The sequence below is a fragment of the Bos mutus genome, chromosome 4 (genome assembly GCF_027580195.1).
Source record: "Bos mutus isolate GX-2022 chromosome 4, NWIPB_WYAK_1.1, whole genome shotgun sequence".
NCBI classification, from domain to species: domain Eukaryota; kingdom Metazoa; phylum Chordata; class Mammalia; order Artiodactyla; family Bovidae; genus Bos; species Bos mutus.
The window spans coordinates 50,678,045-50,694,102 of record NC_091620.1 but is presented as its reverse complement, the minus strand read 5'-3'; the positions used below and the strand labels follow the sequence as shown (position 1 = coordinate 50,694,102).

At 37.4% G+C, this 16,058-nt stretch overlaps 1 protein-coding gene and 1 pseudogene across 3 annotated transcripts in view; one reads left to right on the top strand and one right to left on the bottom strand.

Moving 5' to 3' along the window:
• The window catches only part of TAX1BP1 (Tax1 binding protein 1), an 83,458-nt gene extending 67,663 nt beyond the window's left edge, over positions 1 to 15,795 (bottom strand). For 2 of the 3 annotated variants that reach the window (XM_005891432.3, XM_070369470.1), the window contains exons 1-3: positions 15,642 to 15,793; positions 10,182 to 10,267; positions 8,737 to 8,905 (exon numbers count right to left, since the gene is read on the bottom strand). In XM_005891432.3, the coding sequence (XP_005891494.1) occupies positions 8,737 to 8,898 (162 nt within the window). In that variant the 5' untranslated portion in view covers positions 8,899 to 8,905; positions 10,182 to 10,267; positions 15,642 to 15,793. Of the gene's footprint in view, positions 1 to 8,736; positions 8,906 to 10,181; positions 10,268 to 15,641 lie in introns of all 3 variants that reach the window. The other variant, XM_070369469.1, reaches the window with a different exon arrangement.
• On the top strand, positions 1,245 to 1,946 carry LOC102277278 (EEF1A lysine methyltransferase 2-like; annotated as a pseudogene).
• Positions 15,796 to 16,058: the final 263 nt, after the last annotated feature.

Sequence of the window (16,058 nt, the reverse complement as noted above, 5' to 3'; positions counted from 1 at the left end):
ATTTCTTTCTGTGTCATGGTCAAAAACATTTGAAAGAAGCTTAAGGAAACCATCATGTTTAAGTGATTTCCCTGACCTAAGGCTCAGTTTTTTTCTCTCAAAATTTTCAGAAGGATTAAATTAGATAATAAACATAAAAGCAGCACTTGGCAGAGTGCCTGACCCAAGATGGGCACACCATAAAAGGTAGTTTTTGCAAGCACTGTATGCTGTAATTAACAGCACAGAAAGTAGGGTCAGACTGCTAAAAAATATCAGTAGTTATAAGATTTCAGACAAGTTATTTTTGTTGTCTCGTCTTTAAAATGGAGATAACAGGGCTTCCCTGGTGGTTCAATGCATGAGACACAGGTTCAGGGACGATCCCACATGCCTTGGAGCACCTAAGCCCATGTGCCACAACTATTGAGCCTGTGCTCTAGAGGCAGGGACCAAAACTACTGAAGCCCAGACACCATAAAGCATGTGCTCCACAAGAGAAGTCACAACAATGAGAAGCCCATGCACCACAACTACAGAGTAGCCCCTGCTCTCCACAACTAGAGAAAAACCTGTGCAGCAACCAAGACCCAGCACAGCCATAAAATAAATAAATAAAATGAAGATAACAAACAATCTCAAAGGCTTATATGTGTATCAAATGAGGTAAGCCCTGTAAAGACACTTGGCACAATGCTGGCACGTGAGTGTCCATGAAATGTTACTATTCATTAATAACCAAGGGCACATAACCTATTAGGGACAGTGATGTTAACTCTAAGATGTTCTGTCCCTCATTCCCTATCTCCCAATGCTTCTAACATCTCCTGAAAAAGAGCCCATCTGAAGTATTCCCCAAAAGATAAACCTGGTACAAGTTATACCTTGTATTCTTTGTCCCCATGCTGGTCCATATGCTAGTCTGGAAAGAAATACTATTCTAGAGCTACATGTTTTTTGAAAAACATCTCCCTACCTGAAGAGGCTCTACCTGGACCAGGTGGTTAGAAAACATGCTTAGTGAGCCATATATTTGTGATGGCGGACACACAGAACTGCTAATATCACAATTATATATACCTGATTCCAGCGGCACAGGGAACAGCAGTAATAAATACATTTATTGTTTTTGAAAAAATACTACCCTTATGTTACAAATTAAGAAACTAGTAGAGGGCATGGATGATGACAGCGGCTCTGGAGCCATGGTGCGGTCCCCAGGGGGCAGTCCTAGAGGGGAAGGCTTTGTCCCATCTGCTCTGGGAACCCGAGAGCATTGGGAGGCTGTCTATAAGAGAGAACTGCAAACTTTCCAAGAATACGGAGATACAGGAGAAATATGGTTTAGAGAAGAGAGTAGGACTTGACTAATAAGGTGCATGCAGAAACACAAGATTACATTGGATGCTTCAGTGCTTGATATTGGGAACTGGCGTTTTCCTGGTTAAACTTGCAAAATTTGATTTCTCTGATGTTAATGGAATTGATTACTCTCCTGCAATACAGCTTTCTGGAAGTATTATAGAGAAAGAAGGTTTATCTAACATTACACTGAAGGCAGAAGATTTTTTGAACCCTTCCACAAAGTTGTCTGGGTTTCATTTGTGTTGACAAAGGGACGGATGTTTCATGCCATAAGCCTTAATCCTGACACTGCAATTGAGGAGAGAAAGTATTTGAAATCTCTCTCCAGAGTGTTGAAAGTGAAAGGCTTTTTTCTAATAACCTCATGTAATTGGACCAAGGAAGAGTTGCTGGATGAATCTGGTGAAGGATGTGAACTTTCCGAAGAGCTGCCCACACCCAAGTTCAGCTTTGGCAGCCAATCTGGAAACTGGTTTTCCAAAAAACATGAGACTTCACTGGACAGATTCAGTTAGTGCTTTTTAAGAAGCTCTGCATCAAGTAGACCTGACACATAAAATGCAAGTGCAAGTAAATGTTTAGTAAGTACACAGGATGCACATTTTGAGTAGAAATAATGGGTTGGTTTAAAAAAAAAAAAAAAAGGCTTGTAAGTGGTTGGGTCTTAGAGATCAACCAAGAATAATTTTAAAATTTTCTTTTGTATTTGAGATGTAAATATTTTTCTTCAGATTAAAAAAAAAAATTCCTGTTAACTGCTGAGTTAAAACTTTAAAGCAGTAAATGAACTTACAGGGGGGGGGGGAATAGTAAAAGGCAAAGTCAGGCTCTAAACCTGAAGTTCAGTCACTCTTTTCCTAGCAGGATATAAAATAATCTCATTAAAGTTCAAGCTCTTTACCACTAGGACTCTACTCACTCTTCTCCTAGTAGGATATACTCTCATACTTTCTGAAATTCCACCTCCTTCCTTCCAACAGAGTCAATGACTATACTATTCCTAAATAAAATGTAGTTGACTAAAGACAGAAACAGTAAGGTAAAGGTGGAAAATGCTGTTTCTAGCTGTCTTTCATGATAAGAAAAACATTAATGGGGAAGTGCAATCTTTTACCACATAAGAAAAATGTTTGAGAGATATGTTAAGTGGTTTGGTCCTTGCTGTTTCTAACTGAATCACAGTAATTCAGGCTGTTTCTTATTGTGTAACTACAACGCTAACTTATACTTTGCTTTCCTTTAATGTATAAATCTGGGCAACTCAAGGGAGTGGCAGACCATGCTCTAAAACATCACAGGTATCCCACGCTAAGCCAACCAAGAAATTGGGGCAAGATGCAACTCAATCTGAATATAAAAATCAGCAATATAGAACTATACTTTAAATTCCTTTTGAGAAGGAAAAACTGAACAAAAGTTATGTGAGGTGCACGTCAAGCAAATACTTTAAAAAAATAATGTAAAAGTCTCTCAATATGGAAAGACAGAGTACAGATCCCTTTAGGATAGTTATGTCTAACATCTAAACTCCCACATACGATAGAAGGACAAACTGGAAGAAACAGAATTTGGACATCTAGAAATCATGCATGCATTCATGGTAAGAACAGTAAACAAATTAGAAAAATCACACCACAGTGTCCAAGGCATACACTATTTCTCTTTTATTTTTTTGGTTATCTTGTAAACTTGATCAGATTTCTGGAGTGCAGAGTCCAATCCCTTGAAATGCAAGGGAATTTGCCTTTTAGTCCCTTAGCAGCAAGCATAAAGAAAATTTAGAGTTGATAACAGCAAATTTTATAACATTGATAAATGGCAGAGAGAATTCTGATGATACTTAGAACAATGGGGCAAAGTTACCTACAACTGTCAAAACATGTTGCTTTTAGGAGCTACACTTGTATCCAGTTAAGAGGGCCTATCTATGCTCAGAAAATAACCAAAACAACAGATATTTCACTATTTAGTCCAGTTTGGGGAATTAACAATAGTACTGGACATCATTCTTCTGTTACTAATGCAACTGGCAAAGTAAGAGCAAAAAAGGAAATTAAACAAGAATAACAGAAAAGAAAAAAATGGCAAGTGTGTTTCCTTTAAATAGGATTAACATTTTAGAAAACATGTTGGTATTAATCATTAGTAAATTTTGAAAGCAAATGTAAAGAAGATCAGAAGGACAAGTTTATCAAGTAAAAATACAGGTATTAATAAATTCTGGAGAAACCTCAGAAGAAAGAAACATTAGGAATGAGCGCACACAGAGAGCACTTGCAAAGACAGAGACAGTGGGGACTGGTTTGGGGGAAGATAAAGATGGAGACAGACAGGGCATGAAGCAGGTAAGGCACTGAAGTTTGCTGATTATGTGCAGATGAATACAAAACCTAAAAAACAGTTTAAAAATGAGCCTATGAATTTTTAAATTCTAGAAAAACATACACCAAACAGCAACAGGTATTTGTGGGGAAGGTGAGGGTACACTTTGTAAGGGTATTAATTTTCTTTTGTATATACTGTAATTTTCAAACACCATTACAAGAATAAAGGTCCTTCTTTTTTAAAAGGAAAGAACTGCAAAAATGCCTAGATACACAAAGGGAGATGCAATGCTCATTCTAAGAAATATCATATCATAAACAACATAAATGTCCCTGCATGAGATAATATGTTACAGAGCTACTTATTGAGAAAGTGGCTACAATCATAAGTGAAAAATTCAGGACATAAAATACACCATATACTACTGCTACTGCTGCTAAGTCACTTCAGTCGTGTCCGACTCTGTGCGACCCCATAGACGGCAGCCCACCAGGCTCCTCTGTCCCTGGGATTCTCCAGGCAAGAACACTGGAGTGGGTTGCCATTTCCTTCTCCAATGCAGGAAAGTGAAAAGTGAAAGTGAAGTCGCTCTGTCGTGTCCGACTCTCAGCGACCCCATATACTACTACTTTCAACTATTTTCAAAATATACGCATTCAAAAAAGACTAAAAGTATTCACCCTTTAGTTAAAAGGAAAAAAAAAAAAGGACTGAAAGGAAACACTTTTAAAACATTAATAAGGGTAACCACTCTTTATTAAGAAACTAGGGTCTGATCCCTGGGTTGGGAAGACCCCCTGGAGGGCATGGCAACAGACTCCAGTATTCTTGCCTGGAGAATCCCACGGACAGAGAAGCCTGGTGGGCTACGGTGTCAAACACTGACTAATGCAACTTAGAGCACATGCACATAGATGAGCGATGGGACTGCTGGCCATCTTAAATTTTTACCTTTTGCATCCCCTGTTTTGTTCTAAGTTTTCTAAAATTATGATAATTTTTACAACAGGATAATATTTTTTTAAAAACAAAATAAGAAAGGACTGGAATGGAGACAGGGCAGGAAGACAGAAGCAGCAGAATGAAGACAAATATGAAAAGGAAAAGAGAAACAAAGAAGAGGGGAAAAACTTGAAACAAGATATTCAAGTATAAAATCACTGCTTAGTTTCACTTTCCATACCAGGAAATTAAAGTTTTTTAATCTGGTTGTCAGTAAGGTTTCAGTGAGAATAGTACCTTACTGGGAAGGTTGGTTTTGCCTATGTGACTCTGGACAACATGACATAATCACTTTGCATTCCCAATTTCCACAACTAGAATAGTATCTCTGAAACATGAGAATTGTTATAACTCCTTTACAGTTAAAAAAAAAGTCTCATGGACCTTTAAAGTATTTTAATTATAAGTTAATTTAATTTGTACCAAGCATAGCCTAAATATAAATAAATTCTTAAAAATACTTATACAATCAAGACCAAATCAAATTGATAATGATAAAACAAATATAATGGGACATATTAAATATTTTATTGCAATTAATGTTGGGTTTGATAATAAATATGACATCATGTATAGTTCTCAATCTTTTCCTGTATTTTTTTTTTTAACTTCAATCCTATCATTCATAAAATGCACACAGAACTTTTTAAGAATTCTGTTGTTAACTTTGAAAAACTAAATCTCTCACTTAACCAAACTGCCAAGAACAGTTCTTGAAGTTTTACACGTGGTTTACATGTAGTTCAAACGTTAGCTCTAAAGTTTAATTTGGAGTGACCAAGACACTTCTTTCTGGACCTCAGTTCCCCCATCTGCAAAATGTTGAGTATAATGCTCTCATGAATAGATCTTTGCAAAGTATAAAGAATAAACAAACATGCTACATGTTTTAGTTATAATTTAACCAACACTAGAGAAGAGGAAGAAAACCTGAAAGGAAAAAATGAAAATCTCCACCCCAGTCTACATCCCTAGTCTGGCTTCACTCATTCCCCTACCCAACCTGGACTTCACGGTCAGTTACCATTCCAGTAATGCACCTAAAACCATGCTAGTAACCTTTGCCCTCTTGACTTCTCTTTCCAAATTCAGTGTGAATAATACTCACTTTTGGAATTCACTCAATTCTAGGTGCTCAATCTCTAGACAAACTCACAAAACGGCTGCTCAACAATCTCCTGGTTAACCTACTCCAATTCTCCATTCTTCCACAGTAGCAAGACCAAATCTTCTCCATACTCAAGATCCCCACCCACAGCCCCACTCCTCATCCCAACTCAGCACATGACCTTGCTCCTCCTCACTGAGGATATTTAATGAATGAGTTTCAGTCTCAATACATTCAGTTAACTGCTGACAAACCTTATAGATGCTTCCTATGGATTATTACCCAGAATTGATCCCCTTCTCAAAGGCCTGCATTATCTCACCTAGAAATTAAGATGGTCTAAACATTCTCTAAAATTCTAATTCCAATTTATCTTATTCAGCACTGTAAGATTAAAGTTCACTTCTAAACTCTATTACTCTCTGCTTAAAAGTTATTCCTCAGCTAAATATTAAAACAAACTTTTCCCATTCATTTTCTAAAACTGGTACCTGTCCCAGGAAAATTAAATTAAGATTTTCTAAAACACACAATACACTTTCCCTTCATTCCTTCCCCTTATAGTTACGATCTAGGCTGTTTCTCCCTGCCTGCCTTGTCAATATATCCATCAAAATCATTCTAGACAGCAATATGCAGTACATATCTAGTATTTAAAAACATTCAATGCCATAAACATCGTAATTCCTTTTCCAAGAACTTATCCTATGAAATAAATGGACACAAAATTTAAAAAAAATACAGGCTGTATTAAGGACTGTTTAATGGTAAATATTTAGAAACATTTCCATGAATTTCACAATGCATCAACAGCATATGTGTATACTTTTTATAGACAAAGTATAATTATTATTTACAGATATATACCAATATGTTAACAATGCTTATTGCTAGGTAATAGTATTAAAACATGATTTTTTTTTCCTGAGTTTTTCCTGTACAGTTTGAAGTTTTTACTACATGCTTAAACTTCCCACTGAGTAAGTATCATCCAGGCAAAAAGATGGAAAGGGTATTCTACTCAAATTTATTTATTATTTATTTATGTAAGTACTACTGCTTAAAAAAGAGTTAACAGTCCTTGGAGTGCACAAGAGACAATACATTAGCAATATGATAGCCAAAAATAAGCAGGCAATGTAAAAAAGGAAGCTATAAATCAGGTCTTATAAAGGAGCCCTATTTGGCACCCTAAGTTATTTGGTCTTGACATTATCCCACAGAGGATGAAAAGCCACTTAAACAAGAGGAAGATATGTTCAGATTTTCATTTTCTATTATATATAGAGCATTTTGCAGAACAGATAAAATTGAGGAGTGGCATTATGAAAGCACGGAAAACAGGAAACCTACTGCAATCGTCTTAGAAGGAGATAAGGAGGGCATGAATTACAGCAGTGATATTAAAAATGTGGAAACAGGCAGTAAAACTGACACGATTGTGTTCGGCTGAATCTGATGAGATGGTCATAAACTTTTGGCGTAAACAATAGGTTATTAACAAAAAATGGGAGGGGGGACCAGAAGACAAAAATAAGTAGTCTGAAAAAAAAAAGTAAAGATTTATCTTCTTGAAATACAATTTATCACCCATCAGCCAACATATGCAGACTTCTCACTGCACATAATGAAAAGTCTGCAAACTACTTAGCTTAACACTGAAGGTCTTCCATCAAAGACGGACACTTCATCTCCCTCCACTTCACTAACTTCATCTCCCTCCACTTCACTAACTCATTCTCATTAACATTCTCACCCCTGTGCCTTTGCTTATGCCATTTTCTTGCCAGGAATGCCCTTTTCTTCCCTCAATCTCATTTCCCTGTTCTATTCTTCCTCTCTGTCTCACTCTTTAAGAAAATACCAATTCTTAGTGTCTTTAACTTGTTATTCATCTCTTACATAAAATTAAAAATGATATTGATTTCATAACAAGCTTACAATAAATGTATCTTCATATTGGATTTTGACTAGCCTAAAGAAAACAGAGTAAACAACTCACCAATCCAGCAATGCCAAGGGATGAGAGATTCAAAAAGGTACTGAAATGTCATTAAAGGCCAGAACTTTGTTTTGTCCCATACAGTTTTTCTGCCCTCCTCACTCTATTAGGACAGACTTTGACTACTTGATACTCTCAATGTACCTAATTCTAGCAGCTACTTTTATTTCTTTCTACTTTACTATTTAACTTATATAGACCACACAATTAAAATTTCAATACCTACTGGTCTTGGTTTTAACAAGTCATATCTACAATAAAAATTGCTTCCAAGGGAGAATCTAGAATAACCCAAGAGAAAAGTAAGTTTTACTACCTGTACATTTACAGCATTACTTTGCTCAAAGCACATTCTTATTTTCTGGTTCTCCATTACATTCTGAAGACTTGAAATTGCCAAAAAACTTCCACCACTGTAATGATCATCTCAGTGTAATTTTCAACTAAATGTAACACATAATGGCAAAATATTAGAACTAGGACTCTTGCCATCAATGAAATTACTAGTCATGTAAAACAGAATACTCTTATTAAAGCATGGGACAATATGAGGAATATTTTAACAATGTGGGACAACAGAAAAGATAGTAACACAGCTGTAGAGCTGTACAAAATTAATTACAAATGACAAAACCGTAAATGATATAGCAATCCAAAGGAAAAGATCACCTTTTTAAGGTAAGGAATGGAGAAAATGGGAGAAAAAAATTTGAAAAGAATTTTAAGTCAAACCTTTTGATCACAGAGAGGCAAGTCTGGTGAACTGAAGTTCCTAACATTTGTTGTACACTACCCTGCACTATTAAATATTTCAAGTTTGCATAATGTTTTACATTTGACATTTATAAAAATAATCCTTAACGTAGAGCTAAGACAAGTATAAACTAATTGTGAACCTCTTAAGAAGAAAATAAAGAGTGCCTACATGGAAGAAATATGCAGAAAGTTCTCTTACCTTGAATATACCAACCCAATCTTTTGGATGTGGATGGATATATGGAGTTAAAGTATAATGACATTCTAAGTGTGCATTAGGAAGATAACTCTTGGCCACATTTTGAAAGATGACATGGGCAAAGTTGGAAGTCTGCAATGGAACTTCTTGAAAGGATGTCATTGTGAATCTGAAACAAGTAAATTATACATATTTAATGATACCAACTAAGAAAAAACCTTGAGAAAATATATAGCTTTAAAAGTAAATTACATGGATATTCTCAGAGAATTATTGAAAAGACATACTTCTTAAATACTGGAACTCCTTTAGATATGATTAAATATAAAAACACAAACTGGGAAGTAATTAATTTACAAAATGTTTCAGAAAGTTCAACGAGTTAAAAAAACTTAAAAACCAAACTTTCACCTCTCCTGCAAAGCCTAGCCCTCTGCTTCTCTTGCAAACCAAAAGCAGTGTTTCTATGTTGAACCCCTGAACTTGCATCACTTTCCTCCCTAATCCAACCTATTGTATCCCTCCACGTTAGGTTCTAGGCTCCTGTAACCTAGAGCCTAGTCAACCTCTGTGTCATGCATTCCTGACCCACATTCACGATCCCCAGGTTTTCTGAACCCCGGCTACATATTAGAATCATTAAGGGGTCTTAGACAATGACTTTTTGGGACCTGGGCACTGCATGCAAGTTCGTGTACACACATTTTTTTTTAAGCCTCCCAAAGTGGTGGTTCAGAGGTTAAAGCGTCTGCCTGCAACGTGGGAGACCTGGGTTCAATCCCTGGGTTGGAAGATCCCCTGGAGAAGGAAATGGCAACCCACTCCAGTATTCTTGCCTGGTGAATCCCACGGATGGAGGAGCCTGGTGGGCTACAGTCCACGGGGTCGCAAAGAGTCAGACACGACTGAGCGACTTCACTTCACTTCAAAGTAATCTTAATCCTGTATACAGCCAGCACAGAGGACTACTATTTAGACTATGACTCAAACCATCAATTTAAGTCTCCATTAGCAGCTCTCACAGATTCCCAGACCTGGGCTGTCTTCTTGGGCTTCTGGTACATACTTGTTCAAATCTCACAAATGATGTAAAAATCTCAGTTGGTCTACTTGAAATAGTTCGGCCTACTCGTTCATTTCTACCTACAACAATTCTACCCTTTCATTCTATCTTGATTCCAGGATTATTGTATCCTTTCCATACAGTTACTGATTAAAAATACATGTATTTTTAAATATATAGTGTCACTGAAATACATTCTGTTGAGAATCTATTACAGATTCAGTGAGTGCTCACTAACTTAGCACTTGCTAGCAGATGAATGGTGAAAGCGGCCTAAAAAAATCTTCAAAACATAAATGTTTTCCAAATTATTTGCTCTACATTTGAAAAAATGATATAATTTACTCAAAAAATATATCTCTACAGTGTGTCACAGACTCACTTCAGCCGTTGTTTCTACAGGACCACGTAGGAAACACTGCCACTGACACAATGGCACCTGCTTCTGAGTCATCAAAACAAGAATCTCTGTAATAATGGGAAAAACCAGGTTAAGACATTTGCTAACCAAATTATTCTAATTTACTTCACAAACCCATGAAGTTTCTACAGAAGTAACACTAATCACATTTTTTTTTTTTTTTTGCCACACTGTGAGGCTCGCAGGATCTTAGTTCCTGGACCAGGGACTGAACCTGGCCAAGGCAGTGAAAGCATTAGAGTCCTTACCAGTAGACTACCAGCGAATTCTCAACACTACTCACATTTTAACAATTACTAAGAAGTCTTATTTCTAGGAAGATCTAGGATAAAATGCTTTTCCACGTTTCTTTTGTTGATCTGAAATACTAAAGCTCATCTTTAAAATTCTGAAATAACACTTCAGAAAATGCCCAATTTTCCTTTTGTCTCTACTCTGCTTCTGTTATGGTCAAGATACTGCTTTGTACTTATAGGATATACAATATACTGGACATCCCACAAAGAGACTGTCATTCATGAACCTGAAAGCCACTGTGGCAGAATACCAGGCTGGATGTCTTATCAGCCTCTCCCACCTGAGGTTTGCCAGGATTCTAAGGTAAAGAGAATGCATTCAGTAGTAAATTTTCTGTATCTCTGCACTAACAAAAACGCTTTATTACCAACAACCCTACTTCACAGAAAGACTTAACAGTCAATAGTCTCCAGCTGGCAACCTAAAGTCTTCAGGAAAATGAAAAGGTAGCACAACACTAGAAACTTCCTAAAATAAGTGTTCATTACTTTGTTTCTTTGAATAGCCTGAGCAAACCTGAGCCCAAAGAGATGTCATAATGTTAATGAAACCACTAATAATAATCTCCTTTCAAATTTAGTGGCTTCCTAAAAAAAACAAAAAGCCCTTGATTCCAGTTTTGAAAAAATGTTCACTACTTGTTATAAAAAAACCCATGAGAAAGACTATAGCTAAATTAACTGAACCAAACTCTTTTAGATACAACTACCAAAACTGAGTCAAGTGAATCAGCAATGTTTTTCTATGAAGAAAGTGAGTATAAGTTTCTCTGAGGAAGATACTCAGCAAGAAGAAAACAAAGTTAGCTTAGGGTGAGTTTCCCGTGTTGTACATTAAAAGTCATTTAAGAATGAAACTTTTTCATAAAACTTAAATATGTTTCCTAAAGTAAACTAAATCAACAAAGCAGTATATGTTATACAACAAGGTAGTGGAGGTTAAACTTTTGTTTAACCTCAATTACAAGAGCGTTTAAAAATCAATAATTAGACTTTTACTTCACTGAAAAGCTTTTAAGATGTAAAATAACATAAAGGTATATACACCTATGTGGGCGTCCCAGGTGGCTCATGGTAAAGAATCTGCCTGCCAAAGCAGGAGACACAGGTTCAACCCCTGGGTCAGGAAGATCCCCTGGAGAAGGAAATGGCAACCCACTCCAGTATTCTTGCCTGGAAAATTCCATGGACAAAGGAGCCTGGTCTTTTATAGTCCATGGGACCGCAAGAGAGTCAGACTCAACTTAGCAACTAAAACAACAATACACATATGTATTTATGTATGTACATGTGTATATATGCTTATAAATGTATCAAAGGGACTAAAAAGCACACACTACCGTCTTTACTCATGAGTTATGTGTGAAAAGAGGACTTAAAAGAACTTCAACTTTTAATTCAATTGACTGAATTTTTACCAGTATATTTAATGTACTATTTTCATTATTTTAAATAAATACATTAACAAGAAATTTCATTTTTAAACTCTCTCCCCAAAATTCAAGTTTTTAATACAAAACTCTATCAGATATTAAATATATTCATGATGCTTATAAATCTTTAGAGTAAGATAATTTGCAATTATCCCATTAATAACCTTCATTAATCTCTCTCCAACACTAACCTTTTTAAACATTTCAATCTGACTATAACTACAGAAATATTTTTACAGAAGTCACTTCATTCTCATTACTTTTTAAATTAATTTAATTCCAATATAACTTATACTCATAAAAAAGTTAACAAGGATGAATGTTATCTGAATGTAACTACATGAATCGACCCATTTTAAACGGTAAAATATCTAATTCCCATACAGTTTATGTTTCATTCTTCACACAGATAAGAAACGCAGTGAAAAGATGGTAAACCTTTTAAAATCGTTAAAATTCACTGAGAATGTTAATGCATCACAATGATTCACAGGCACACACACAGACCCACACACCATGCGATGGGGAAGTAATGTGCAGAGTCACTGCATCACCTTGTGGTAGTGTTTGGGAAGTGTAGCTTCACTGATAGCACGAGAAAAAGAACAAACTCAGCCTCAGCTGGAGAGAGGAAATACAATGCCTACCACAAAAGTAGGAATAGCTTTACCATATCGAATTTCGTTTCCCATTCTCTATAAAGTACACCTCTAGAAATATGGCAAACAAAAAATAAATAAATAAACCAAACCGGACTTACCAAGAACAAGAGTAAAGGGGATGGAAAGAGCAAAGGGGATCAACTGTATGCTGGCAGATGGAAACTATATTTTTGGTGATAAACAAGCTGTAGTATATACAGAATTAGAAATATGTTATACACATGAAACTAATGTAATAAACCAATGTTACGTAAGTAAAAAATTAAAAATACATGAGAACAGTTCAAAAAAAAAAAAAAAAAGACATGCCTGGCTGGGAAATAAAGTCTGAAATACTTTTACACGCCATCTGCAGTGCCCTCTTCCCTATTTTCTACTTTATTCCCTAACATCTCTAGGGTTCCTTTTAAGTGTTATGCTGTAAACTTAACTCTGTTAAGTCTTTGGTCTAAAATCCAATGTTTGTTATTTTTGAGGACTCATCAATATCTAAGGAATAATAGACAATATGCAGTGGGCCCTCAGGTAAGCAGCTAAAATAAACTGAGGGCGGGGGAATATCAGTGTTATGTTCTTCCTCTTGGAACTTTTTCAAGCCCAAGCCTGATCTGGCTTTTCTGCTAGCATTTTTCCAGTGACTTCTGATACTCATTTTACTTAACTAGCCCAAAATGTGTAAACCTTAATTAAATAAAGTAGGAAGTTGACCATACTAAGAACTTCTGTGCATTAAATGTACAGAGGAGCAAACTTTCTAATTTGGATATTTTATATAATTTGCTAATTCTAACATTTAGAATTCAAAAAGAAATAAGATAATTTTATTCTAGGTGATACTATTATTATGGTGATTGTGTTTTTTTCAAAGTCCTTACCAGTTAAAGATGATAAATTATAGGTGAAATATCCTGATGTCCAGGATTTGCCTTAAAAAACTCCAGGGGTGATAAACCCAGATTAGCAAAATAGTGAGTCCTTAAACTCTTTTTGGGTATTTTGAAAATTTCCATAATAAAAGTTAGTAAATCCAAAGTAGACAAAGACTAGTAATAAAAACTCACATATGACCTCTTGCAATAGAAACACATTACATACAGTGGTTGAAATACTTAGTAAAAAAATTTTTTTTTTAATTTTCAGTTAATTATACATGAACTTTCAAACTTATCTCCAAACAGTTCGGGAAGAAACTGAGTATCTGAAGGGAAAAACTACAGCTAATATTCTAATTGCTTCCAATTACTCACAGTTTAGCTCAAAGACTGTATCAGCTGGCTTACAGACCAGAAAAGAATTATCAGCGATCTTTCTGGAAGGCAGAAGCAAATCCACCAATTTGTCAGTTTACACACTTAACAGTCCTCCCAATCTCCACAACTCTTACAGCTGAGTACCACTACTCATTACACTCTGCCAGGTGTCATGCACACCACTTGACTTTGTTTTAAATGGTGGTTTCTAAAAAGCTGTGAAACTGACTTTTTATTAGAGGGGAGGGAATCTTTACCATCCTGTAAGAGTTTGAGACAAACTAAACTTTAAAAGGCCAGAGGTGGATATAGCCAAAATTTTACTTAGTAATATTGAAATTTCAAAAGAATGCAATCCAATAAACTTCATATGTGAGGCAATGCCCCCAAAGCAGTAAAAAGGGAACATGGTTAAGACCTTTCAAAAATATTTAACATCATTAAAAAAGGTCAAAACTTAGAATTCCAAAATATCTGTTATTTTGTTAAGTAAAGGATATTTACCAGTTACTACTACGCAAATGGCTGCAGCCATAATTGTATAAACAGGGGTGTGCAATTTAACAATGGAATGACTAGAAAACTTAATCAAGTATTCTTTCAAGAAATCAACTCTATCCTTGATAAGAACAAAACGAAGGCCCCTTTCCATACCCGAATAGCACCCCAAGGGTAATTAGCCCACTTTGTTTTTAGATTTACATGTTACTCTAATAATCTCTTTAAACGCTTTGGAATCGGGCTCCAAAACTACAATTAGTAATTCCTGCATGCAGCTATTCTACAACTAGCGAGTGGAAAACTTAGAATTTCCTGTCCCGGACACAAAAGCGATTCGTAACTACTTCGTAAAACCTAAAATATATGTAGAAAATCAAATGTCACGGCGTTCTCAAATAAAATGATTACCAATAAGGTAATATGTTTATCAGGACACACACACACACGCATACTAATCTCTTAGCAAAGATTCCCCAAAATGACGAGCTCCTGTCGGGACTTGTCCACAACCTGCGGACCTCTGGGGTGTTGGGAGGGAGTGTTGTGAAATCAGGACAAGTTGCCTAAGCATAGACAAACATGACTCTTCTCGGAAGATTTAAGATCCCTTCGAGCACAAGGCGTGACAGTCATTTATTTATAAGCAGACAAGAAAAGCGTTCACTAACTCTATAACCCAGTTGACTTTGGAGATCGAGCACAAACAGCTAACTCCGCCCAAGGCCCGCGGCGCACGGAGTCCCCGCCTCCTAATCTACTGGCGACTCAAAACAAAACACAGGTTTCACTCCGCACGGGCAAACCTGAGTGTCCCATTTCGACACGACCTAGATGTTTTCCTAAGCTTACCTACCCCAGCAGCCCAGACGTTACCCACTAAGCACTCACCATAGAGTAGAGCCTCCGCCAAAGCACTTTCTTTTCCGGGGGTCTCTGGCTACTCGTCCCCAAAGGGCCCACACCCCACACGGCTCCCCTAAATCGCCAAGGCCTATCCTAGGGCCTCCCCGCCGTGTGGGCCGGCCCCCCGTCCCTTTTTCCAACTCCTTTGCTAACCAAAGTCGTCCACACTCCCGTCACAATCACAGTCCGGGAAGAAAGGTTTGTCCTCGGGAAGGAAAGCATCGTCATTCGGCAGCATCGTCACTACGGAGACCGTTCCCGAGACTAGTCAGGCCCCTAGACTCCAGAATTGAGGGGCGTATCACGAGCCCCTACAGAGCTCCAGGGGACGTCCACCCCACGCGAGGCGCCGGGGCGGGATTGGAGAGGCGCTTACCGAGTGAGGAACTGTCGGGAAGAGTGGAGTGTTAAACAGGTTTCCGAGCTTCAGCCGCCATCAGCCTCCAAAGCTCTTCCGCCACCACAGCCTCCCTCTACCGACCGGCTACACCTCCCCACAGGCCAAAAGCCGGTGAAACGCCACTTCCTGCCATGGACCCGCCCCTTCCGCCGCCGACGTCGCGAGGAGTCGGTCGGGCCTAACCGCTGAAATATCAATCTGGTTGCACCCGGCGGTTAACTACCCTAGCTGCAGACTGTAGGCTCCTGCTGCTGCTGCTAAGTCACTTCAGTCGTGTCCGACTCTGTGCGACCCCATAGACGGCAGCCCACCAGGCTCCCCCGTCCCTGGGATTCTCCAGGCAAGAACACTGGAGTGGGTTGCCATTTCCTTCTCCAATGCATGAAAGTGAAA